General features: G+C 59.7%; 1 protein-coding gene and 1 long non-coding RNA gene across 4 annotated transcripts in view; one reads left to right on the top strand and one right to left on the bottom strand.

Annotated features, from left to right (window-relative positions):
• LOC307094855 overlaps positions 1 to 4,661 on the top strand; it is a 28,680-nt gene extending 24,019 nt beyond the window's left edge. Inside the window, exons 3-5 of the long non-coding RNA XR_013813137.1 lie at positions 1,643 to 2,481; positions 2,745 to 2,975; positions 4,318 to 4,661. This is a non-coding gene — a long non-coding RNA (uncharacterized lncRNA). The remainder of the gene's footprint in view (positions 1 to 1,642; positions 2,482 to 2,744; positions 2,976 to 4,317) is intronic.
• The window catches only part of TRPM1 (transient receptor potential cation channel subfamily M member 1), a 39,145-nt gene extending 19,589 nt beyond the window's left edge, over positions 1 to 19,556 (bottom strand). For 2 of the 3 annotated variants that reach the window (XR_013813136.1, XM_079763955.1), the window contains exons 1-7: positions 9,249 to 9,378; positions 6,922 to 7,135; positions 6,131 to 6,255; positions 5,017 to 5,188; positions 2,730 to 2,904; positions 1,716 to 1,839; positions 473 to 545 (exon numbers count right to left, since the gene is read on the bottom strand). Coding sequence is in view for 2 of the 3 variants with exons in the window: in XM_079763955.1 (XP_079620081.1) it covers positions 473 to 545; positions 1,716 to 1,839; positions 2,730 to 2,904; positions 5,017 to 5,188; positions 6,131 to 6,255; positions 6,922 to 7,135; positions 9,249 to 9,251 (886 nt within the window). In the remaining variant the exon portion in view is untranslated. Of the gene's footprint in view, positions 1 to 472; positions 546 to 1,715; positions 1,840 to 2,729; positions 2,905 to 5,016; positions 5,189 to 6,130; positions 6,256 to 6,921; positions 7,136 to 9,248; positions 9,445 to 10,348; positions 10,429 to 16,543 lie in introns of those variants that run through there. The other variant, XM_079763956.1, reaches the window with a different exon arrangement.
• Positions 19,557 to 25,703: the final 6,147 nt, after the last annotated feature.

The following is a 25,703-nucleotide window of genomic DNA, read 5'->3' on the forward strand; positions in this document are numbered from 1 at the left end:
GGGTTCAATTCCGGTGAAGGGCACGTACCTCGGTTGCAGGCGCGATCCCCGACCAGGAGGCAGCCCATCGATGTGTCTCTCTCACATCGATGTTTCTCTCTCTCTGTCTCTCCCCCTTCCTTTCCACTCTCTCAAATAAAAAATCAATGAAAAAAAGAAAAGAAAAGAAAAGAAACATCCATGATGAGAGAGAATCATGGATCGGCTGCCTCTTGCACGTCCCCCCAAGTGGGGATCGAGCCCGCAACCCGGGCATGTGCCCTGACCGGGAATCGAACCGTGACCTCCTGGTTCATTGGTCGACGCTCAACCACGGAGCCTGGCACATACTGAGACGGCCTGGGCAACTGGCTGGCTCATGGCTCTGTCACCCACAGACACCGTTCCCGGCAGCAGACGGAGAGGGTGGCCAGGCCAGGCCAGGCCAGGCCAGCGCCGAGAGGCCGGAGGTGGCCGCCTCCCCAGAGCTCACCTTTCAGCAGGGCCGTCAGAATCGCCATCTCCATGTCCTGCTGGCCCTCAGCTCCCATCCTGAACACTGTGACCTGGAGGCGCGTTCGTGGCGAAGAGACCGGGTCAAGGGGCGTTGGAGGCAAGAGGGAGGTTTGGGGTGTTTCTGACAAAGGAGCCCGACACGTACGCCATGCAGGGATTCTGAGAGCAAAACAGTCTCGTTTTAATTAATATCACATGGATTCGGGCATGGGTGGGGTTCCTCAGCGGGCCGTCGATCGGGCCGATCGGGGCGTCTCCTGGCTGATTGTGGTGGGCCAGCCTCAGGGAGGGACCGCGGGAGGTTGGCTGTGGGAGTGCACTGCTCCTGCATTGAGCGTCTGCCCCCCTGGTGGCCAGTGTGCGTCATAGTGACCGGTTGACCGGTCGTTGGGTCCCTTAGGCTTTTATATGTATGGATTACGTTAATATGTTTATACTAGCGTTCCCGTTGCAGGAAAAATCCTGCAATAGGGTTTCCTGCTGCACTCTACCCCACCCTGCCTGCTCTCCTCCCTTGTCCCCCGCCCCGCGATCTCCGCCAGCCCCCCTGCTTTTCTAACTTCTCCACCAGCCCGCTCTCCTTCCTTCTCCCCCGGCCCCGCCTCCGCTCCTCCCTTCTCCCCCGGCCCCGCCTCCACTCCTCTCTTCTCCCCCGGCCCCGCCCCTTCTCCCCCGGCCCTGCCTGCTCAACTTCCTTCTCCCCCGGCCCCGCCTCTGCTCCTCCCTTCTCCTCCCCTGCCCCCGGCTTGCTTGCTTCTCTGCAGCTTTGCTCCCTTCTGCAGCTCTTGGCTTCTTTCTATGCTGTCGCGATATGCAAATTAGCCGCCATATTTGTTTGGATAATTTGCATATTCGTCCTGATTGGTTGGTGGGCGTGGTTTTGGTTGGTGGGCGTGGTTTGGTCGTAGCGAAGGTGCGGTCAATTTGCATATTTGTCTATTATTAGATTAGATTGATTTCAGCCCTAGCCGGTTTGGCTCCATGGCTAGAGCGTCAGCCCAGGGACGGAGGGTCCCGGGTTCGATTCCGGTCAAGGGCACGTACCTCGGTTGCAGGTTCCTCTCCGGTCGGGGCGCGTGCAGGAGGCACCCCATCGATGTGTTTCTCTCAATCGATGTTTCTCTTTGCCTTTCCCGCTCTCTCTCAGACTCTCGGAAAAAATCCCTGGGACAAATGTCCTCGGGTGAGGATTAATTAAAAGAAAAAAAACAGATGCTCACAAGCTCCTTCTTCTTCATGCACTCTGTGAGGATGGCCAGCAGCTGCAGCGCGTGGGTCCTGCCGAAGTTGAAGGTTTTCTGGATGGTGACCAGCAGCTGGTCCCTGAGCGGCTCGCCGATGACCCTGTTCAAGGCAGACGCCGAAGAGAAGAGAAACAGCTCGCCTGAGGCCTGTCTGTGTGAATCGATACCTCGGCCCCAGACCCCTACCCCTGGGGATCTTCTGTTTGTTTGTTTGTGAATCCTCCCCTGAGGATATGTTCCCATTGATTTTTAGAGAGTGGAAGAGAGAGGGAGAGAGAGAGAAACATCGATGTGAGAGAGACACATCGATGGGCTGCCTCCTGCGTGAGCCCCAACCAGGGCCCGGGCTGGGGAGGAGCCTGCCACCCAGGTACGTGCCCTTGACCAGAATCAAACTTGGGACCCTTTGGTCCGTGGGATGATGCTCTACCCACTGAACCACACCGGCCAGCCAGGGCCATCTGGTATCTCAGGTTGGAAACGTTTCCCCTTGAGGAGCTCCCGGGACAGAAGACGAAAGAAAGGGGACCTGCCTTCACCCCTGTCCTCGGTCCCCGGCTGGTTGAAACGCGTCTACAGGGAAATGAAGCTGGGAGAGAGGGTGTCCCCCGGGGGAAGAATTCTGGAAGCAACACCACGGCCATGGAGACCGGGGGAGACAGGAGAACCCAGTCCAGATTCCTACTTGAGCGCAGCCAGCGTGGCTCAGCGACTGAGCATCGATCGACCCAGGAACCAGGAGGTCAGGGTTCAATTCCCGGTCAGGGCACAGGCCTGGGTTGCGGGCTGGATCCCCAGTGTGGGGCGTGCAGGAGGCAGCCGATCCATGATTCCCTCTCCTCATGGATGTCTCTCTCTCTCTCCCCCTCACCTTTCCTCTCTGACATCCATGAAAACACACTTAAAAAACATTCCTTCTTGAACATTCTCTGGAATGACCACGGTGTCCAGCCCCCCCCCCCCCCCCCCGCACCCCGGCAGAAGTCCTACCCTCCTTCCTCACAGTATTTGTGCGCGAAGGACAGGATGTCCGAGGCCCGCCCGCTGCCGTCGCACACCACCACGGGGACCGGGGGCTCCTCGCGGAGATATTCCAGGACGACGGAGAAGACGTTGGGGCCCCCTTCCACCACCAGGCCCACGACGGGCACGCCCTGGCCCAGCCCTGCAACACAGCCGGGGCCCCCTCACCGCACGGCCCCGGCACCCCCGCTCCCCACGCCCGTGTCTGTTGGGGTGAGTCCTCCCCGGAGGGTCTTTTCCCATCGATGGTCAGGGAGAGGGGAAGGGAGAGCGAGGGAGAGAGAAACATCGATGTGAGGGAGACACATCCATGGGTCGCTGCCCGCGGGCAGCCCTCCGGCGCTGGGGATGGAGCCTGCAGCCGCGGGCCGTGCCCTTGACTGCGAATGGAACCTGTGACCCTCCTGTCTACGGGTCAGCGCTCTATCCACTGAGCCACACTGGCCAGGGCTCATTTATTTATTTATTTATTTACATATATTTTATTGATTTTTTTTTACAAAGAGGAAGGGAGAGGGATAGAGAGTTAGAAACATCCATCAGCTGCCTCCTGCACGCCCCCTACTGGGGATGTGCCCGCAACCAAGGTACATGCCCTTGAACGGAATCGAACCTGGGACCCTTGAGTCCGCAGGCCGACGCTCTAATGCACTGAGCCAAACCGATTAGGGCATTGATTTTATTTTTTAAAAATGTTTTTATAGATTTCAGAGAGGAAGGGAGAGGGAGAGGGAGAGAGAGAGAGAAACATCCATGATGGGGAAGAATCGTGGATCGGCTGCCTCCTGCACGCCCCACACTGGGGATGGAGCCCGCAAACAGGGCCTGTGCCCCGACCGGGAATCGAACCGTCGACCTCTTGGTTCATGGGTCAAAGGCCAACCCCCGGGCCCCGCCGGCCAGGGCTGCCTCAGGAGTTATTGGATTAACATCAACCCGCGCCAAGCAGGAGACGTGTCCTTGGTCTCGGCGTTCTGAAGGCCTTCCCGCGGATGAAATCCCCCAGGATACGTGAGGGGGTCCGAGAACTTCCAGAGGGAGGGTTTCGCGGTTCCGGTGGGCCCCCATGATGCATTTCTGCAGCCAGGAACTTCGAAATACGTTGACCAACTCTTAACCCGAATAATCTCAGTTCAGTTCCCTTTGCCAAATGTGCATCCGAGTGTCTGCTTTGGGCCGGACCCTGGCTAAGAGAAACTAGAAAAAAATGGCTCGGCTGGTGTGGCTCAGTGGTTGAGCATCGACCTATGAACCAGGAGGTCAGGGTTCGATTCCCAGTCAGGGCACATGGCCGAGTTGTGGGCTCAATCCCCAGGAGGGGGCGTGCAGGAGGCAGCCGGTCCATGATTCTTTCCCATCAGGGATGTTTCTCTCTATCCCTCTCCCTTCCTCTCTGAAATAAAAAAATATATATATATTTTTTTAAATGGACGCAGGTGACATGGCCCCACCTTGCTTTTGAGTCTCCCAACCCAAGATGGGCTTGGCAGGAATATGGTGGCCACGTCGCCTTCTTCCTCCAGAAACAGGGTGGGATTCATTCCTCGTGGTTTAGGCCGGACCCCCCGAAGCTCCGCGCTGGGAGAGGGGACAGCCGAGCACCCCTTTGCTGTCCCTGCCCCGCTCAGAGCCCGAGGCAAAGGATGACAAAGGGAAGCCCGGCAGCCCCGTGGCCGCGTGGAGCCGGCCGCGTGACACGTGCAAGTCCGGGAGAATGGAAACACGGAGAAGGAAGCATTCCGTCGCCAGCCAGTTCTCTGAGGAGGTCTGATCCTTGGAAACCCACCACTGGTCATGGCAGCCACCCCACGCCGAGACCGTCCCTCTGACTGTCCTTCATTTCCTGGTTCTTTCACAGGAACCCTACCAGGGCCCGGCCGGCCTGGCTCCGTGGTTGAGCGTCGACCTATGAGCGAGGAGGTCACCGTTCGATTCCCCATCAGGGCACATGCCTGGGTTGCGGGCTCCATCCCCAGTGGGGGGCGTACAGGAGGCAGCCGATCCATGATTCTCTCATCATGGATGTTTCTCTCTCCCTTGCTCTCTGAAATCAATAAGAATATATTTTTTAAAAAGGAAGGAAGAAAGAAAGAAGAAAGAAAGAAAGAAAGAAAGAAAGAAAGAAAGAAAGAAAGAAAGAAAGAAAGAAAGAAAGAGGGTCAAATCAAGTCATCTTCTGTGGATCTAACAGGAACACGGTTCAGGCTTTCCCCACCCGGGCGGTGGCGTGGCCGTGGCCGTGGCCGTAACTCACGTGTGTTGATCTTCTGCAGGGAGATGTGCTTCTCCAGCTGCCGCCGCAGCTTCACCTCGGCGCCGTACCGGCCGAGCGTGCCGTTGTCGGCCAGGATGAAGTGCGTGTGGGAGCTGTTGAGCACGGACAGCTTGCTCAGGGGGTTGGACATGGTCTGGTAGAGTCTGGTCACCTGACGGAAGGCAGAGCCCCCGTCAGGGCCGCACGCGGTCACGCCCGTGGGGGCCGGAACACGACGCAGGTCGCAATGCTCCGTCTCACTGTGCGTTCCGGCCTGCTATCCCTTTCCCACCCTTCCTCATGATGGACTTTTCTTTTGGGAGAATTTCTATATTAAATTATTGTTTTTATTGATTGCAGAGAGGAAGGGAGAGGGAGAGAGAGAGAAACATCGATGATGAGAGAGAACCATTGATCGGCTGCCTCCTGCACGCCCCCACTGGGGATCGAACCCGCAACCCGGGCATGAGCCCTTGACCGGGAATAGAACCATGACCTCCTGGTTCATAGGTCGACGCTCCACCACGGAGCCACGCCGGCCCGGCTGAGGCATAAATTACCTTTAGAAAATGCCAACCCAGCCATTGTACTCCTGGGCATCAATGGCCAAGAAGTGAAAACATATCTTAACACAAAATCCTATATGTAGCCCGGCTCCATGGCTCAGTGGTTGAACGTTGACCTATGAACCAGGAGGTCCCGGTTCGATTCCCGGTGAGGGCACAGGCCCGGGTTGCGGGCTCCATCCCCAGTAGGGGGCGTGCAGGAGGCAGCCGATCCATGATTCTCTCTCATCATCGATGTTTCCTCTCCCTATTGCTCTCCTTTCATCTCTCTCTAAAAATAATAATAATAAATTAAATAAAGAAACAAATAACCACGTGGAATAAAAAGGCCCCAGTTGTGACGTCCTGTCAGCTTTGCGAGGCGTCAGTTACGGCGGCAGGAAGGGAGAAGGGGTAGATGGGAGCCTGACTTCCTCATTCTGTACAACCGCGGGGGGACCCACCACCCTCTCAGAGGACAGACCTGGATTGTTTTTAAGTCGCGGCGTCCAGAAATGACAACTATCAGTGACCAGTGGCCGGTGTGTGTGTGTGGGGGGGGCACTCACGTCCTTCCCGAGCAGGTCCTCCTTGTTCTCCACGAGGCCCCAGGGCGCGATGCCGATGGCGCAGACCCGGCCCCGTGACGTGGAGGAGTGCTCCTTCAGGGCGTCCCCGACGTGGCTGATGACCCCTGCGGGAGCCCCGGGAGGCCCGTGAGGAAGGCCCCTTCCCTCCCGTCACATCACTGCTGTGGACGGGCCGGGGGGGTGGGGGACCCCTTCTGCGGGCCACCCCATGGTGATCTCCGTCACTGAGAGAAGGCACCCCGGCTCGGGGGCCTGGCTCCATGGCTGAGCGTCGACATGTGAACCAGGAGGTCACGGTTCCATCCCCGGTCATTGCACGTGCCCGCGTTGTGGGTTCCATCCCCAGTAGGGGGCGTGCAGGAGGCAGCTCATCTGTGATTGTCTCTCATCATGGATGTTTCTCTCTCTCTCTCCCTCTCCCCCCACTTCTGCAATCAATTATATATATATAATGTTTTTTCTTTTCTTTTTAATCTTCACCCAAAGACATTTTCCCATTGAGGAGCCTGCCACCGAGGTACGTGCCCTTGACCGGAATTGAACCCGGGACCCTTCTGTCCACCGGCCGACGCTCTATCCACTGAGCTAAATCGGCTCGGGCAATAAAAATATTTTTTTTTCTTTCTTTCTTAAAAATATGTTTTTAAAAATAGAACACAAAAAGCTACCTCGGGAGGCAACACAATTGGTGTTTCCTTCTCGGCCAGCTCCCCGGGGCCCGTGAGCTCCGGGCCTGTGAGTCTGCGGCCGGGCCGGGGCCGTGCGCTTACCCGTGCTGACGCCCCCCGTGAAGATCCAGGCGCCCGTGGTCACGGCGGCCTTGACCAGGCCCTTGCCGAACACCTGCTTCAGCTTGGGCGGCATCGGGAAGCTCTGGAGGCCGCCGTGCACCGAGATGAGGAGCTTGGGGAGCTCCAGCTGCCAGTCCTTCACCATGAGGTGCAGCAGCGCGTCCGGCTTGGTGTCGTAGGACACGCGAATGTACTGCAAGAGAGGGCGTGGCGCTGAGCGGGCGGCCGGGGCCGGGCCGGGGCCGGGGCTGTCGCTCCTGTCCAAGCAGGAGCCCTCCCGCCCGGCTGGCCGGTGTGGCTCAATGGTTGAGCATCGACCTTTGAACCAGGAGGTCAGGGTTCAATTTCCAGTCAAGGCACAGGCCCGGGTTGCGGGCTCCATCCCCAGTAGGGGGCGTGCAGGAGGCAATCCCATGATTCTCTCTCATTGATGTTTCTCTCCCTCCCTCTCTCTTCCTCTCTGAGATCAATTTTTTAAAAAATTATTATTATTTTGAAGTTGTCCCCTGGCTTTCTCTCCCTCGGGTTCTGTGGCCTCTACAGGAGCCTGTGGCCAAGGGATGGGGGGAAACTTTTTTGGGGGAAGGGGTGGTTTGCCAGATTGAGCAAGTAAACTGCAGGACGCCCCGTCACATTTGAATTTGATATGAGCAACGGGAAATGTTTTGGGGCCCTGGCTGGGTTGGCTCAGTGGATAGAGCGTCGGTCTGTGAACCAAAGGGTCTCGGGTCCGATTCCCGGTCAAGGGCATGTACCTCGGGAGGCAACCCGTCAATGTGTCTCTCTCACATCGATGGTTCTGTCTCTGCGTCTCCCTCCCTCCCTTCCCCTCTCTCTAAAAATCAATGGACAGAATTGTCTGGGCTGAGGGTTAATGAAAAAAGAATAATAATAGCCCTGACCGGTTTGGCTCAGTGGCTAGAGCGTCGGCCTGCGGACTCAAGGGTCCCAGGTTCGATTCCGGTCAAGGGCATGTACCTTGGTTGCGGGCACATCCCCAGTAGGGGGTGTGTGTGCAGGAGGCAGCTGATCGATGTTTCTCTCTCGTCGATGTTTCTAACTCTCTATCCCTCTCCCTTCCTCTCTGTAAAAAATCAATAAAATATATTTAAAATAAAGAATAATAATAAAGTGGTACATTGTGGCTTTCTTTAAAAAAAAAAAAAAAAGAAGAAGAAGGAAAGAACTTGCAGAAATGGCCTGACCGGGCACGTGGGGGTGTTAGTCGCCGTTGGCTGAAAGGGAGCCCAGCGCTACGCCTCCCGTCTCTGGCGGGGCTGGGCGACAGGGTCACATGGGAACGGGAGAGGTCCGGTCGCCTCGGCCAGCTGGGCGCGGGCCAGGGATGCCGTGGACAGACTTCAGAGGGAAACCGCTTCCAGGCGCCCCTCCCCCGTCTCAGGAGGGTGGAAGGTCCCCGGTCAGAAAGCAAAACAAGACAGAACCCAGACAACCTCACCAACACATCACGGGACCCCTCCCTCGTCCCCGGGGACGGGATGAGGCGTCGGCGTGCAGAGTTTGGGCTAAAAGCACGCTCTGAGGATTCACTACGTGGGTGCGAGCTTAAGGGGCACGGCACGTTCCTTATCACGGTGCCCCGTTTCTAAACCTCACAGCTAAGCCCTGGCCGGGGAGCTCGGGGGGTTAGCGCGTCGTCCCGATACGCCAGGGTGTGGGTTCGATCCCCGGTCAGGGCACACACCCAGGTGGTGGGTTCAGTTCCCAGTTGGAATGTGTGTGGGAGGCAACCAACCGATGTTTCATTCTCACATCGATGCTTCTCTCCCTCCCTCTCTCCTCCTCTCCCTCTCTCTAAAAAAAAAAAAAAAAAAAAAAAATCCATTATATAAGTGGAGCAACAAATTAATGTCTCTCTCTAAAATAAGTAAATAGTATTTTCTAAATCTCATGGCTAAAATGCTGAGCAATGCAGATACATTTCTTTTTATAAAAGTATGTTTTTATTGATGTCAGAGAGGTGGGGTGACGGGGAGAGAGAGAAACATCCGTGATGAGAGAGAATCATGGATCGGCTGCCTCCCGCACGCCCCCCACTGGGGATCGAGCCCGCACCCCGGGCCTGTGCCCTGACCGGGAATCGAACCGTGACCTCCTGGTTCCTAGGTCGGCACTCAACCATGGAGCCACGCCGGCCGGGCCCAGGTATATTTCTAGTCTTGCCAGGAACCACCTAGGAAGACTGAGCGATGCCCCTGGAAAAAGAGCCAGGCGCCCCCGTCTGGGGGCCTGGGAGGCCGGGCCCCCGACGGACGGGGGACGCCCCCGCCGAAGGCCCGTCTCACCATGGCCTTGTTGCAGTATCCGCCGCCCTGGAACTCCAGCGTCCCATAGGCGTCGGTCGGGTAGCCCTGGGTGTGTCTGCCCACAGACCACTTCTCCGGCGGGGCCTCCAGCTCTTTGCTCTCCTCCCCATTTTTGCCGGACGTCACGCTGGGGAGAGGGGGGATGTGCAGGTTGATGAGCTGGCCACAGCAACACCTGGAAACAGAGGCAAAAACAGTCTTCTCTCTCTCTCTTTCTCTCTTTAAATATCCTATATAATAAAAGCCTAATATATTTTTTAAAAAGCCTAATATGCTAAGTGTCCCACCATTTGACCAGTTGCTATGATGCGCACTGACCACCAGGGGGCAGACGCTCCGACCGGCAGGTTAGCTTATGGCTGGGGTCTGGCCGATTGGGACTGGGCAGGATGGGCCGGACTCGCCCTGGAGCCCTCCCAAAGTCCCTCCCCGGCCTGTAAAACATTCCCTCTAATTTGTTTCCTTTCCATGTGCACGAATCCGTGCACGGAGCCTCTGGTGTTTTTATGGATTTCGAAGGAAGGAAGGGAGAGAGAGAGAAACACCCATGATGAGAGAGTGTCACGGGCCGGCTGCCTGCTGCCCGCCCCACACCGGTTTTCATTCTGTGGTCCCAGGAGGCACGGCGCTCACGGAAAGGGGGGCGTGTGAGCCCACAAAGCTTCCCCCGCTCCTCCTACTGCTTAGCCACGTGTCTGTGCGGGCGCCTGCAGGGCTGCCCCCGAGGGTGTCCGTCCAGGAGGCCCAGGCGCCCCTGAGGTGAAGGGGGGACGTGGAGGTGCAGCAACGTGAGGACCGGGGACCCCTGGCATCACCTCGTCACGGTGTTTCCTGCCTTGGAGGGGAGGCAAGGGCTTGGACCTCGGTGGCATGTTCGATCCCAGGCCCCGGTCGGGGCAGGCGTGGGAGCAACTAATCCATGTGTCTCTCTCACATCGATGTTTCTCTCTCTCTCTCTCTCCCTCCCTCTTTCACTCTGTCTGAAAGTCAATGGAAGAAAATATCCTCGGGGGAGGCGACTGGTGGGCCCGGGGGGTGGGGGGGGTCTGGGCCGTGGCTTCCTTGCGGCCCCAGGTTACCTGCTCGGGTCTTTGGAGCTGGGGACGACGAAGACGCACTCCCGCCGGCAGAAGGTTCTCTCGATCCACGCCTTCTGTCCCTGGAAGACACGGAGGTGGCGTGAGGCCCAGGTCTCCCCCAGCCACCCTCAGCGCCCACGCTCTCTCTCCCTCTCGTAACATTCACCTGCCCTCCGCAGGACGGCGGCCCAACACCTCTGAGTGGACCCGGCCGGTTTGGCTCAGTGGGTAGAGCGTCGGCCTGCGGACCGAAAGGGTCCCAGGTTCCCAGGTTCGATTCCCGGTCAGGGCACAGGCCCGGGTGGCGGGCTCGATCCCCAGTGTGGGGCCTGCAGGGGCAGCCGATCCGTGATTCCCTCTCATCATGGATGTTTCTCTCTCTCTCCCCCTCTCCCTCTCTGTGTAACCAATAAAAACGTCTTTGAGAAGCAAAGAAAGAAAAGAGAAAGCGGCCGCGAGCTGAGCCCCGTGAGGCGGGGACAGGGCTGCGGGAGAAGGGCTGGGGCGTGGAGGACAGACGCGGGGCCGAGGACCACGTATCCGTGAGGGGCCTCGCCGGCTGTGCAGGGACGTCAGAGGGCCCTGGGCTGAAAGCCACGGGAACTGGGGCTGCCAGATCATTTTCTTTTCTTTTTTTTTTTTCATAAAGAGACGTTTGGAAAAACAAACCAACCATCTGCTACACACATGACGGATGACCCTTGGTGCAATCTGGGCGGTGGTCACGCACATGCTCACTGTCCCGTTCTTCTCTGGACTTCTTTTGTTAAAATACGTTTTTATTGATTTCAGAGAAGAGAGGAGAGAGAGAAAACCATCGATTGGCTGCCCCTTGCAACCCAGGTATGTGGCCTGGCCGGGAATCGAACCGTGGCCTCCTGGCTCGTAGGTCAGCGCTCAACCACTGAGCCACGCCGGCCGGGCGGCCTTTATGTGGATTCTGATGGCAGGAACTGAGTGGGGGGGCAGCCAGCATCGTGCCCGGGGCGGCGTCCCGTGGACGGGGAGCTGAGACGTGGTCAGGGGTCGGGAGGATTTGCCATTCCGGACCGCGTCCACACGGTGGGGACGACCCTGCAATGAGGGGTGCGGGAGGGCGGGGAAGGCTGGGGCTGGGGTGGAGTGGGGGGCGGGAGGGGGAGGGGGACCCGGAGGGGCGGGTGGGGCCCGGACCACAGGACATGGCTTGGGGCCTGAGCATTTTCTGGGGCCTGAGCATTTTCGACCTCGGAAGCGGCTTCTGAAACGCCCAGGCCAGTCTCTGTTTACTGCTCGGTCCTGTGTCTTTGGGCCAAAATTAACAGCAAACCCCGCCCGCCCGCAGCCAAATGACGGGGGACCAGTTTAGCCAGAAGACGCCGCTGGCCTCCTGGGTCTATTTCGAGCGCGCTGTCACCCTGCGGCTGCCGGTGGCCACACATGGACTTGGCCTGACCCTTTTAGACAGAGAATCACCGCCAGGATCCGCGGTGCAGCTCAGTGGTTAGAGCGTCCGCCCCGGCACCCAAGAGTGGCAGGTTCAGTTCCCGGTCAAGGGCAGGTACCTGGGTGGCAGGCTCCATCCCTGGCCCCGGTTGGGGTGTGTGCGGAGGGCAACCAATCAATGGCGTCTCCCAGCAAAAATTCAGAACCATGACTCAGCAAAAAATCTCATCTCGTCTACTGATGCAATCAACCTAAACCGATCTATCTTACCCCATATATCTATTTGATCAACCTAATCCCATCTAGCTAGCCCTAGTTACTGGTTTAACCAGCCTAATCCCATCTAGTTAATCCCACTCACTGGTTCAATTAACCTAATCCAATCTAGCCAGTCCCACCTACCAATTTAAACAGCCTGATCCAGTCTAGCTAATCCCATCTACTGACGTAAACCAGACTGATCCAATGTAGCTGATCTCATTGGTGATTTAATCACTTGAGCTCAATCTCGTTAACCTCATCTAGGATTTAATCAGCTTGACGTAAACTAGCTGATCTCATCTGGTGATAGAAAATCAATAAAGTCATCCTAGCCCAGCCGAAGCCGGTTTGGCTCAGTGGATAGAGCGTCAGTCTTCGGACTAAAGGGTCCCGGGGGTGTTCAGGAGGCAGCCAATCGGTGGTCGGCAAACTCATTAGTCCACAGAGCCAAATATCAACAGCACAACGACTGAAATTTCTTTTGAGAGCCAAATTTTTTAAACTTAAAACTTCTTCTAACGCCACTTCTTCAAAACAGACTCGCCCAGGCCGTGGTATTTTGTGGAAGAGCCACACTCAAGGGGCCAAAGAGCCGCATGTGGCTTGCGAGCCGTGGTTTGCCGACCACGGCCCTAGCCGGTTTGGTTCAGTGGACTGAAGGGTCCCGGGTTAGATTTCTGATCTGGGCACATGTCCGGGTCGCAGGCTCGACCGCCAGTGTGGGGTGTGCAGGAGGCAGCCGATCCATGACTCTCTCTCATATTGATGTCTCTCTCCCTCTCCCTTCCTCTCTGAAATCAATAAAAATATGTTAAAAGAAGAAGAAGCAGCAGCCAGCTTGTTGGAGCCGGGCGGTGGCCGGCTGACACAGGGCTTGTCCCTCGCAATCATCCAGCACCCCCGGGCGTACGTGGGTCCCCTGGCCTCCCCTACAGACCCCTGTGCAGCTGGCCTCCGCGCGAGAGGAGCTCGAGGCCGCTGGGGCCCAGCCCTCGCAGAGCAGAGCAGAGCCACCCCGAGCTTACCTGGGCCCGTGGCGGAGCCGGGCGGGTGCAGCCCGGCCTCCTCGGTCAGGGCAGGAAGCCGGCCTTGGAGGACCCCCCTTTAAGAGCGCCCGCAGGAGCGGCATGTGAGCGCCTGTGTCCCGTCCGCGTGATCCCGGCGAGGCCGCCGCCCCGTGACCTCCCTCGCTCCCAGGCCGCCCCACGTGGCATCCCGGGAAAACTGCCTGGGGGCCCGGGAGAGGAGGGGGAGCGGGCCCTTCCCCTTTGAAGTGACCCCCCTCCCCCGGCCAGTCCTTCCCTGGCTGGAAACGTCAGTGTGGTTTGCATGATTGAGACGATGGGGCGGGGGGGGGGGGGGGGGATAATCCGGTTCCTCATGACGGCTGGGTCAGAGGTCAAGGTGAGCACCCCCTGAATGCCGCGTGAGTCCCACCTGACTCTCGTCCTCACCGCCTGGGGGCAGGGCACCCCGACGGACCCCTCCCCTGGCAGCAGTTGGTGGGACCCCCATCCGCGGCCGCCCCACACGGCCACGCTGGGAGCTGCGTGTGACCGTGGGCACGGTCATCCCGGCTGCAGAACGGCGACCGCCGACTTCTACCCCTCCTTCCTTTAAGATGCCTACGTTCCTGCCCGGCTGGTGTGGCTCATTGGACGAGCATGGACCGATGAACCCGGCGGTCACCGGTTTGGTTCCCACACGCCCGGGTTGTGGGCTCCGTCCCCAGTGGGGGGCCTGCAGGAGGCAGCCGATCCGTGATTCTCTCTCATCATGGATGCTTCTGTCTCTCTTTTCTCTCCCTCTGTCTGAAATCAATTTTAAAACACACACACTTTTTTTTTTTTTTAAAGATCTAGTCTCCTTAGCAACCCTCAGGCGTACAGGACAGGGTTATCGCTGTAATCACCACGCTCGCTCACCGCACACCCTCCCGTTTACCCCCAAAGCCCCCAACCACCACTCTGCACGCTCGGCTTTCCTGAGGGTCTAAAAAAGCTTCATTTTGACGCGACCGCCACGCGCAGGAGAGAGCTCAGCACGGCCACCGCGCCCACCTGGGCGGGCCCCCAGCTCTGAACACTAAGGGGTCCCGGGCCTTTGGCAGGAGGACCCTCACGGACCATTCTGGGGAGCCCGGGGCCCTGCCAGCTCAGCTCTCTGCTACCCCCACCTGGCCACAGCTGCAGTTTGCTCTAGTTGGACCGGTCCAGGAGGTGGAGGGAGATAGAGTGAGTCAGGGGAGGTGAGAGGGTGGGGGGCGGGGGGAGGTCCCCAGCTGCTTTCACACCCCAACACCAGGCTCGGCCCATCTCCTTCCTGTCTTCCTCCTTGGGCTCACCAGGAGTTTAGTTCTCCATCTCTTATGTTATTATTTTGTTTTGTTTTGTTTTGTTTTATGTTTTATTTATTTTATTGTTTAAAGTATTACACATAGTAGTACATATATCTCCTTTTCCCCCCCATTGACCTTTCCCCAGCCTCCCCTCCCCCTCCCCCATCACGTGCCCTCATCCCAGCCCCCCAGCATCTTGTGTCCATTGGTTGTGCTTATATGCAAGCATATAAGTCCTTTGGTTGATCTCTTCCCCCTCCCCCACACTCCCCAGCCTTTTTATTTTATTTTATTTTATTTTATTTTATTTTATTTTATTTTATTTTATTGAGGCTGTGGAGCCTTATTCGTTTTTTGTTATTGTTGTTGATCCTCACTCGAGGATATTTTTCTATCAAGTTTTAGAGAGAGTGGAAGGAAGGGAGAGAGAGAGAGAGAGAGAGAGAGAGAGAGGTGAGAGAGACACATCGATGGGTTGCCTCCTGCAACCGAGGTGCATGCCCTTACTCTGAATCGAACCTAGGACCCTTGGGTCTGTGGGCTGATGCTCTATCCACGGAATCTAACTGAATAGGGCTCTTTTTAAAAAATACTTTTTATTTTATTTTATTGATTTCGGAGAGGAAGTGGGAGGGAGAGAAAGATAGGGACATCCATGCTGAGAGAGAATCACAGATCGGCTGCCTCCTGCACACCCCACACTGGAGATCGAGCCCACAACCCGGGCCTGTGCCCTGACGGGGAGTCCAACCGTGACCTCCTGGTTCCTAGGTCGACGCTCAAGCCCTGAGCCAGGCCGGCCGGGCTGGTTCCCCATCTCTTTATTCTTCTCCCCGAGAGTCTAAGAGGATGGCTTATCCCCAAACAGTCGCGTTAAGCATGTAAATCGCTTAAAAGGCCTGGCGGGCCCCCAGGATAACCACAGCGCTGCTCTTGGCGGCTTAGCGGCCGGGCCTGCTTCCCCGGGGTCACGGTTTTATCCGGGGCCATTAATCACACGAGAGCAGACATTAGGGAGCATTAGCCCCGCCAGCTGCCGCCCGGTCCTGGGCCATCACGCACATCAGCTTGGACAGCGCCCTCGCCCCTGGTCCAGGGAAAGCGGAGGATCCGGGCAAGCGCTCTTCCTCCCCGCGCCCCCCCTGTGGCCCCCCCTCTTTAAGGAAATCCATCTTTATTGATGTCAGAGAGGAAGGGAGAGGGAGAGGGAGACGTCCATGCCGAGAGAGAATCACTGATCAGCTGCCTCCTGCACACCCCACACTGGGGATGTGCCCGCAACCAAGGTACATGCCCTTGACCAGAACCGAACCTGGGACCCTTCGGTCTGCAGGCCGACGCTCTATCCACTGAGCCACACCAGCTAGGGCTTGTTGAATTCTTTGCCCCCCAGACCCCACCGCCTGCACAAGGCGGGGGACCAGGCACCCATTTCAATTCGCTCCGAGTCCCGGGAGCTGCCTGGCCCTCCGCAGGGGCTCAGCGGTGATCCTGACCCTCGCCGAGCATCTCCCAGACCCCACACGGCGTTCCCCCCAACATGTGACGGGGACCAAAGAGGGGGCGAGGGGTCCCGCGGCAGAGAGCTCGGGGAGGGGGGAGGCGGGAAGAATCATCATCGGAGAAGCGATCGGGAGAGCCCAGAACTTCTAGGGGTGCCGCGCGGCCCCCAAACGCATCCGGTGAGGGCCACGGGCCACGTCTGTGAGGGGGGGGGAGCAACCAGGAGACCACAAAGGCTGGTCACAACGGCAGGAAAGGGGGGACCTCCCCCCGAGAGGTCCGAAGGCGGGACACCCGCTCCGAAGGCGGGACACCCGCTCCCCATCGGCCACAGGCGGCGGGGGACAGGCGCCCACTGACCAGGGTCCCTCTGTGGTTCTGACCCTCTGCCCTCCGGCCGCCAGGCCACGCTCAGTCACCTTCTTCTTCTTTTTTTATCCTCACCCGAGGATATTTTTCCATTGATTTTTTTTGGAAGAGAGAGGGAAAGACAGAGAGAAACATCGATGTGAGAAAAACATCGATTGCCGCCCCGATCAAGGCCCGGGCCCGGTGGGGGAGGAGCCTGCTACCGAGGGACGTGCCCTTGACCGGAATGGAACCCGGGACCCCACCGTCCGCAGGATGATGCTCTACCCACTGAGCAACACCGGCCGGGGCCCACTCACCTTCTGCGACCCCGACGTGGAGCTCCTGAGCGAGCCCCGCTTGAAGGAGCTGCTCATCTTCCTGGGGGAGCCCATGGCTATCTCCTGCACCCCAGGGGGTAGGGCCAGACCCCTCCCCAGGGCAGTCCCCTAGTCTCAGGACAAGGACGCCCGGGGCCTGGGGCCGGGCCGGCTGCCGCTGGTCAGCCCGGGAGGCGTCGCACTGGCCCGGCCCGCCCGACTCCCGTCCTCCTATAACATCTGTCGTCAGCCGTAATCCCTCCTCCCCCAGAGGTGCAGTGGGCACCGATTTAGCAAATGGAAAGCAAATCTCCCCTGGCCAAGCGGTGGCTGCAGAGAGGGGGGTCCAATGAGGGGGGGGTTGGGAACCCAGAGAGGCAGCCCGACAGCTGGCGTCTGAGCCCCCGCCTCGCCCACATGAGCACGGGCCCAAATCAGCACCGAGGCCCGGGCTCGGCTCACGGCTCCCTCCTCCCGGCCAGCAAGGGTACGCGACCCCCTGTTGATTTGGCGGCGAGGAGATGAACGAAATATATTTTTATTGATTTCAGAGAGGAAGGGAGAGGGGGAGAGAGAGAAACATCCATGGTGAGAGAGAATCATGGAGCGCCTCCGACTGGGGATGGAGCCCACAATCCAGCCGTGTGCCCTGATGGGGAATCGAACCGGGACCTCCTGGTTCATAGGTCGATGCTCAACCACTGAGCCAGGCTGGCCTGGCTTAATCCATTTTTAATTATCAGGCCTTGCTTCTGTAATACACGCATATTTGCTTTTTAAAAATTATGTTTTGCCGAAACCGGTTTGGCTCAGTGGATAGAGCGTCAGCCTTCGGACTGAAAGGTCCCAGGTTCGATTCCGGTCAAGGGCATGTACCTTGGCTGTGGGCACATCCCCAGTAGGGGGTGTGCAGGAGGCAGCTGATCGATGTTTCTCTCTCATCGATGTTTCTAGCTCTCTATCCCTCTCTGTAAAAAATCAATAAAATATATTTTAAAAAATTATGTTTTATGCACATCTGTCCCTCACATTTCCTTGGTGTGCGCACTTAGCTTTTGTAACATCGTTGTCATTGTTTTCTCGTGTTTTGTTGTCGCTCATCCTCACCCGAGGATATTTTTCCGTTGGTTTTTATTTTTATTTATTTATTTTTAAAATATATTTTACTGATTTTTTACAGAGAGGAAGGGATAGGGATAGAGAGTTGGAAACATCGATGAGAGAGAAACATCGATCAGCTGCCTCCTGCACACCTTCTACTGGGGATGTGCCCGCAACCAAGGTACATGCCCTTGACCAGAATCGAACCTGGGACCTTTCAGTCCGAAGGCTGACGCTCTATCCACTGAGCCAAACCACCATTGATCTTTTAGAGAGAGTAGAATAGAGAGGAGAGACACAGAGAGAGAAACATCGATGTGAGAGAAACACATCTATGGGTTGCCCCTTGCACAAGCCCCTGTCCAGGGCCCGGGCCAGGAATGGAGCCTGCAACTGAGGTACGTGCCCTTGACCGGAATGGGAGCCTTCTGTCCCCACGGCCGCAGTGGTATGACTCTTGCCCATCCCCAGGCTGAAGCGTCCTGCATTTTGGAGCCTCACACGGGATTAAAGGCCGGCCAGACAGACAGACAGCCAGTGGGGCCGGCTCAGAGCTGAGCCCCTAAATGGAAGTGGGGGATCGTCACCTGTACCGGGAGAGTGAGCCGAGGGGGCAGGGCCCATCTGGCCCCGTGTCACGGCGGCAGACAGGTGGGGTGTGTGATTTTGCCGATGTCCTCACTGCGCTCATGCCTCACTTTCCTGGTTTTGTTCCGTTGTCTACCCGAGTTCTGCGTGGAGTGGAAGACAATTATTGTGAATTTTTGTCAGGTCATTCATAGGTCTCTGTTTTGTTGTTGTTTGTTTTTATGATCGGTTTCTGGGGATTTATTTTGTCGATTTGGCTGAGTCCTCCTTCCCGGTCCCTTCACGTGCCTCGTTATTTCCTATCGTGTTTTGTGCATTTGAGAGAAGTCACCTCTCCCAGTCTCCACGGGCCGGCTTCATACAAGGGAACCTCTTCACCCGCCAGCCTGTGGCTCAAGATCCGGAGGGCACCTCCAACCTGCTGCCAGGCCCGGCTCTGTGCTCCAGCGTCGACCTGTGAACCAGGAGGTCAGGGTTCGATTCCCCGTCAGGGCACATGCCCGGTTGCCGGCTCCATCCCCCGTAACAGCCTGGCTGACCGTGTCCCTGGGAGAGGTTCCATCGGCAGTTTAGGTCAGGCACTAGAACTGGGCTTGGCATCACCGGGCCTATGGGCTCTCTCTTTAAAAATCACATTACTGATCGTCAGCTAGCTGTTGGGACAGCTAGGTGTGTTCCCTTCCAAACCTGAAAAAAACACACAGACACACCCGAAGTCCCATGTCAAATAGGGTCAGAGAGGGGAGTCTCGGGCAGTGGGTGCAGGACACGGCGGCACAGCGGGCTGGGTCTGCTGGGCTGCGGGCAAGGAGCCCGGCTGTTAGATCCTTAAAGGCAAAGCACAAGAACTAAAACACGTGGAGAAAAAACAAAGATGGTTAGAGTGTGTTTTCTGTGTTGGGACCCGGTTTCGGTTCTAGTCTACAGCCCGGCCCGGCCATTGCAGTCCCTTGGGGACTTGCAAGGCTTCGGCGTGGCGGTCAGTGCACGCCCGGGGGCAGAGAAGTCCTCCCGGAGCCCGTGCTCGCGTGTCCGGGGCGTTTCCACGTCCCCACGGGGCGCCGGGAAGTCGCGTGGGGAGTGTGTCCCCCTCCGCGCAGCTTCCTGGAAAGAAAGAATTCCTAATGCGCCTTGTGCAGCCAGGGTCTGTCCGTGCCGGCCCGGAGGTCCCCGCTGGACGCCTCGGGGCCGTGCTGGACGCTTTCTACCCGCTCGGAGGCGGACAAGAGACGCTCCGAGGTGGACGAGATGAATTTGGGGATGTTGGGGGGCCGCGGTGCTCTGTCGCCCACACCCCCACCCTTGAGATGCATCTTTCTTTGACTTTTTACCCCATTGTCAGTGGCCACGTTGTGGCCACTTTTCTATCGCCGCCTTCGTCCGTAGCTCCGGGGCAATTGGGAAGGGCTGAGATTTGATCTCGCTGCCCGAGGCAGAGTTCCAGGAGGCCGGAGGCGATGTCAGATTGCCCCCGGTTACTCTGAGTGTCCGCAATCCGTCAGTTCTCGGGAGATTGTGCCTGCAGGCATATAGGAGAGCTGTGCCTTGGGGCAACTTCTGGCTGAGCTAGGAGCTTCCTTGGAGCCGGTACCGGCACCCCCGGGGGTCCGTACGCGGGAGCCGCAGAGGGTCCACTTTCGTCCGCGTGGGCCAGCGGGGCCGGCGACCCGTAGGTCTTGCTTGCTCGCTTGCGGGAGCGTCCGCAGGACCGTAGGGTTTCACCCGGCAGCCGGGACCGCGGGGGCCGCCGACCTCGTGGGTCTACCTTGCTCGCTCTGCTCGCTCGTGGGAGCGCCCGTGGTGCCTCTGACCCGTGTTTGCCCGACTCTTCCGCGGGAGCCGCAGGGGGTCCGCCGCCGTGGGCCTGGCTGCGTGGTGTACGCGATGAGTTTCCTTATTGCCGCCTTCCTCCGTAGCTCCGGGGCAATTGGGAAGGGCTGAGATTTGATCTCGCTGCCCGAGGCAGAGTTCCAGGAAGCCGGAGGCGATTTCAGATTGCCCCCGGTTACTCTGAGTGTCCGCAATCCGTCCGTTCTCGGGAGATTGTGCCTGCAGGCATATAGGAGAGCTGTGCCTTGGGGCAACTTCTGGCTGAGCTGGGAGCTTCCTTGGAGCCAGGTACCGGCACCCCCGGGGGTCAGTACGCGGGAGCCCCATAGGGTCCTCTCTCGGCCGCGAGGGCCAGGGGGGCCAGCGACCCGTAGGTCTTGCTCGCTCGCGGGAGCGTCCGCAGGAGCCGTAGGGTTTCACCCGGCCGCCGGGGCCGCGGGGGCCGCCGATCTCGTGGGTCTGCCTTGCTCGGCTCTGCTCGCTCGTGGGAGCTCCCGTCCGCAGGAGCCGCAGAGGGTCCACCGGGCCGTGGTGTGGCCGCGGGGGCCGCCGACCTCGTGGGTTTGCCTTGCTCGCTTTGCTCGCTCGCGGGAGCGCCCGTGGCCCCGTCCATAGTAGCCTTGGGGGGGTCTACTTGGCCGGGGGTGCCTCTGACCCGTGTTTCTGCCCGCTCGCCCGCTATGACTTCCGCTGGAGCCGCCCGAAGGTCCACCCGGCCGTGGGCCCGGCTGCGTGGTGTACGCGATGAGTTTCCTTATTGCCGCCTTCCTCCGTAGCTCCGGGGCAATGGGGAAGGGCTGAGATTTGATCTCGCTGCCCGAGGCAGAGTTCCAGGAGCCTTCAGGCGTGTAAGAGCTGAGCCGTGGGGCAACTTCTGGCTGTGCTCAGCTTCTGGAAGCGGGTACCAGCACCGCCGGGGGGTCCGTACCCAAGAGCCGCAGAGGGTCCACTGTTGGTCGCGTGGGCCAGGGGATTCCGTCTTCGGGAGTTGCCTTTGCCCCTAGGGCAAGGGTGCTTGTGGGGAGCGCTATGACCGTGGTCCGTCTGGCCGTGGTGGTAGGCGACCCGTATGACTTGCTGCTCGCTTGTGGGGATGCCTGTGGGCCCGTCCGTTAGGGGCTTTACCTGGCCGCGAGGGTTTAGCCGTGTGTCTGCCTTCTTGCGTGCCTGTGGGGACCCATCCGCAAGAAACGGGTGCGGGGGCTTCTGACTCTTGGTGTCTTCCCGCTCGCTCGTGGCGGCCACTGTGGCACCGGCTGCGGTGGCTGCAGGAGCCTCCGACCCGTGGTATTTTGCTTGCTCGCTTGTGGGAGCGCCGTGGGCCCGCTTGCAGGAATCACAGGGGGGGATACACCCGGGCGCGGAGTCCTATGATCTGTTGGTCTGGCCGCTCGTTCTTGGGAGGGCCCGTGGGCCTGTCTGCAGCAAGCTCAGGGGCTTGTCCACATGGCCGTGAGGGCCTGGGCCTCTGACACGTGTCTGTACGTTCCACGGGAGCCGCGGGAGCCACTGCCCGTAGGGGTGCCTCTGACCCGTGCTTGCCCGACTTTCCGCAGGAGCCGCAGGGACGCCAGGCTTAAAAGGCGTCCCGTGCCTGTAAGCCTGGCCCGCGGGAAATGCAGGGGCCCATTTGCCCGGTTCCCACTGTGTGGCCGTGTCCACACGCGTGTGCGAGCTGCTGTGACCCACCCGCGGTCTGAGTGCGTTCTTGGTGTCCCACGTCTGGAGAACCAGGACAATAGCCCGAGGGGGAGCTCCAGGGCGCTTTCGTTGGTAGGCAAGTCGTCTGGGTCGGAAGCTCGGGGGTCGACCAGATAACCCTTTGAGCTGCCCGGTAGTCGAAAAGGGCTGATACGAGGGATTGGGACCGGTCCACCCCTCGAGGAGGCCCGTGTGACCCGTGGTGAGGCCCGGCCAACAGGTACTGTCATTTTTTCATCTGCAATGGGCGTTTTGTACCACCAGATTAGTAGGGATGAATCCCTGCGGTCGGTGGCGGACCACGAGGCCTCTGGGTTTGACTACGGCCTAGCACCACCCGAGTGGGTCTGCAGGAGATGGACGTAGCCCTCGTCCACGGGGCCGTGTGTGGGCTCTGCTGCCCAAAGGCGCTCCAGCGCCCGAAGGTGGTGAGTGGGGGGGGGGTCTCCGTGATGCCCTTCGGCGGACCTCGCACTCCCTATTCATCCTTGCGGTTAGTACACGGTTTGATTCCCCGCACGCTCAAGGGGGCACATGCCCGGGTTGCTGGCCCCATCCCCGGGGTGGGCAGGAAGCAGCCGCTTCTGTGGGTGGACCACCAGGCCTCTGGTGTCTGCAGGGAGGGGTTGTGGTCGTAGCCCTCGGCTCCACGAAGGCGCTGAGTGCGGTTCGGTTCTCAGAACCATCCATGCCTCGGACAAAGGTGCCTGGTTGACACTTCACAGGCGCCCCCACCCCTTCGGGCCTTTCGTGGGCTCCAGTGCCCGATGGTGAGTGCGGTTTTTACCTGGTTCCTGTACGCTGAGAACGGGACTGCTGATGGGGGTCGACCAGATGGCCCAGCAAAATTGCCAGCCAGAATAGGTCGTGTCCAGGCAGGGGTGGTGGGTGGAGGCTCCCAAGCGACCCCTCTCCCTCCCGTCCTGTTTTGGGAGAAAAGGCCGCAGGTTTACACCTCGCGCCAAGAGGTCGACCAGCAGTCCCCAATGCGGCCAACACCAACACCCTGCCCCCAAGAGACAGTGAGTGGTGGGGTTTAACCCACCTGGATGACGCGCAGAAACAAAAGCCACCCTCAAGCAGCACTGACCCTACAGGTTTTCCTCGGAGGGAAGAGGGGGGGCCAGGTTCAGCCAGCCCGGTCCCGGGCACGGAGGAGGATGCGCGAGGGGCTGTGGAAGGCGAGGTCATCACGACTCACACCCTGATCGCCTAAGGGCTCCATGGCAGATCAGAGGCTTCGTGCCTGTCGGATGGGTGGACTGCTCCCTTTTGCTATCGCTCACCGGTCAGCTCAAAGGGACCATCTGGTCGACCCATCGCATCCCCATTTCTCCCTTCCGCGGAAACCTGTAGGGTCAGTGTTGCTGAGGGTGGGACTAATGCTTGAAGCATGTCCCTGCTCGGGGAAGGTGGGTGCTTTGCTGGCATCCCTGTAAACCCCGCACAACTCGCTCTCACTCAGGAGCAGGGCAGGGTGTTGGTGGCCGCATTGGGGACTGCTAGCAGGTCGACCTCTTGGTGCGAGGTGTAAACCCGGGGCCTTTTCTCCCAAAACAAGACGGGAGGGAGAGGGGTCGCTTGGGAGCCTCCCACCCACTACCTCTGCCTGGACGCTTGACCCGTTCGCTGGGCCATCTGGTCGACCCCATCAGCAGCCCCGTCCTCCCCTCCGTTCGGAGTCCACGGTGTTTCCAGGTCCCCGAGAAACTCAACTCAGCCCCAGCGCCTTTGGGCAACCGTGACCGAGGGGCCACGTCCACCTCTCCTCAGGGAAGAGGGCCGTCAACCCGGGCAATGTGCCCCCTTGATTGGGAAGGGAATCGAAACGTGACCTCGTGGGTTCCTAGGTCGGTGCTCCACCACCCCCAGCCTCTGCTGGCTGCTGGACAAGCTTCCCACACCACAGGGAGTCAGTGGATGAGTAGGGAAGAGGGAGGACCACAGGGTCCACCCCCCGGCAAGGAGGATCAAGCCAAGCGGGACGGGTGGACTGCTCACCACAGGCGCCACGGCCCCGTGAACCCTTCTGCGGCTCCTGCCGACAGGGGCTCCCCACGAGTGAGCAAGAGCGAGCAAGGCAGAACCACGAGGTCAGTGGACCCTCTGCGGCTCCTGCCGACGGGCGCTCCCACGAGCAAGGCAGACCCACGAGGTCGCCGGGCCCCGCAGCCCGGTGAAACCCTACAGCTCCTGCGGACACTCCCGCGAGCGAGCAAAGCAAGACCTACGGGTCGCCGGCCCCGCTGGCCCACGCGGACGAGAGTGGACCCTCTGGGGCTCCCGCGTACGGACCACCGGGGGTGCCGGTACCCGGCTCCAAGGAAGCTCCCAGCTCAGCCAGAAGTCGCCCCAAGGCACAGCTCTCCTATATGCCTGCAGGCACAATCTCCGGAGAACGGACTGAGTGCGGACACTCAGAGTAACCGGGGGCAATCTGAAATCGCCTCCGGCTTCCTGGAACTCTGCCTCGGGCAGCGAGATCAAATCTCAGCCCTTCCCAATTGCCCCGGAGCTACGGAGGAAGGCGGCAATAAGGAAACTCATCGCGTACACCACGCAGCCGGGGCCACGGCGGCGGACCCCCTGCGGCTCCCGCGGAAGAGTCGGGCAAACACGGGTCAGAGGCACCACGGGCGCTCCCACGAGCGAGCAGAGCGAGCAAGGCAGACCCACGAGGTCGGCGGACCCCACAGCCTCCACGGCCCGGTGGACCTTCTGCGGCTCCTGCCGACGGGAGCTCCCACGAGCGAGCAGAGCGAGCAAGGCAGACTCACGAGGTCCGCGGCCCCCACGGCCCGGTGGACCTTCTGCGGCTCCTGCCGACGGGAGCTCCCACGAGCGAGCAAGGCAGACCCACGAGGTCCGCGGCCCCCACGGCCCGGTGGACCCTTCTGCGGCTCCTGCCGACGGGAGCTACCATGAGCGAGCAGAGCGAGCAGGGCAGACCCACGAGGTCCGCGGCCCCCACGGCCCGGTGGACCCTCTGCGGCTCCTGCCGACGGGAGCTACCATGAGCGAGCAAGGCAGACCCACGAGGTCGGTGGCCCCCGCGGCCCCCACGGCCCGGTGGACCTTCTGCGGCTCCTGCCGACGGGAGCTCCCACGAGCGAGCAGAGCGAGCAAGGCAGACCCACGAGGTCCGCGGCCCTCACAGCCATCACGGCCGCCACGGCCCGGTGGACCTTCTGCGGCTCCTGCCGACGGGAGCTCCCAAGAGCAAGCAGAGAGAGCAAGGCAGACCCACGAGGTCGGCGGCCCCACAGCCGCCATGCCCCGGTGGACCCTTCTGCGGCTCCTGCGACGGGAGCTCCCACGAGCGAGCAAGGCAGACCCCACGAGGTCGGCGTCCACCGCGGCCGGGTGAAACTCTACGGCTCCTGCGGACGCTCCGGCCAGCGAGCAAGCAAGACCTACGGGTCGCCGGGCCCCCTGGCCCACGCGGCCAAGAGTGGACCCTTTGGGGCTCCCGCGTACGGACCCCCGGCGGTGCCGGTACGCGGCTCCAAGGAAGCTCCTAGCTCAGCCAGAAGTCGCCCCAAGGCACAGCTCTCCTATATGCCTGCAGGCACAATCTCCGGAGAACGGACGGATTGAGGACACTCAGAGTAACCGGGGGCAATCTGAAATCGCCTCCGGCTTCCTGGAACTCTGCCTCGGGCAGCGAGATCAAATCTCAGCCCTTCCCAATTGCCCCGGAGCTACGGAGGAAGGCGGCAATAAGGAAACTCATCGCGTACACCACGCAGCCGGGGCCACGGCGGCGGACCCCCTGCGGCTCCCGCGGAAGAGTCGGGCAAACACGGGTCAGAGGCACCACGGGCGCTCCCACGAGCGAGCAGAGCGAGCAAGGCAGACCCACGAGGTCGGCGGACCCCACAGCCTCCACGGCCCGGTGGACCTTCTGCGGCTCCTGCCGACGGGAGCTCCCACGAGCGAG

This window comes from Cnephaeus nilssonii, assembly GCF_951640355.1.
Source record: "Cnephaeus nilssonii genome assembly, chromosome: 24".
Classification (NCBI taxonomy): Eukaryota; Metazoa; Chordata; class Mammalia; order Chiroptera; family Vespertilionidae; genus Cnephaeus; species Cnephaeus nilssonii.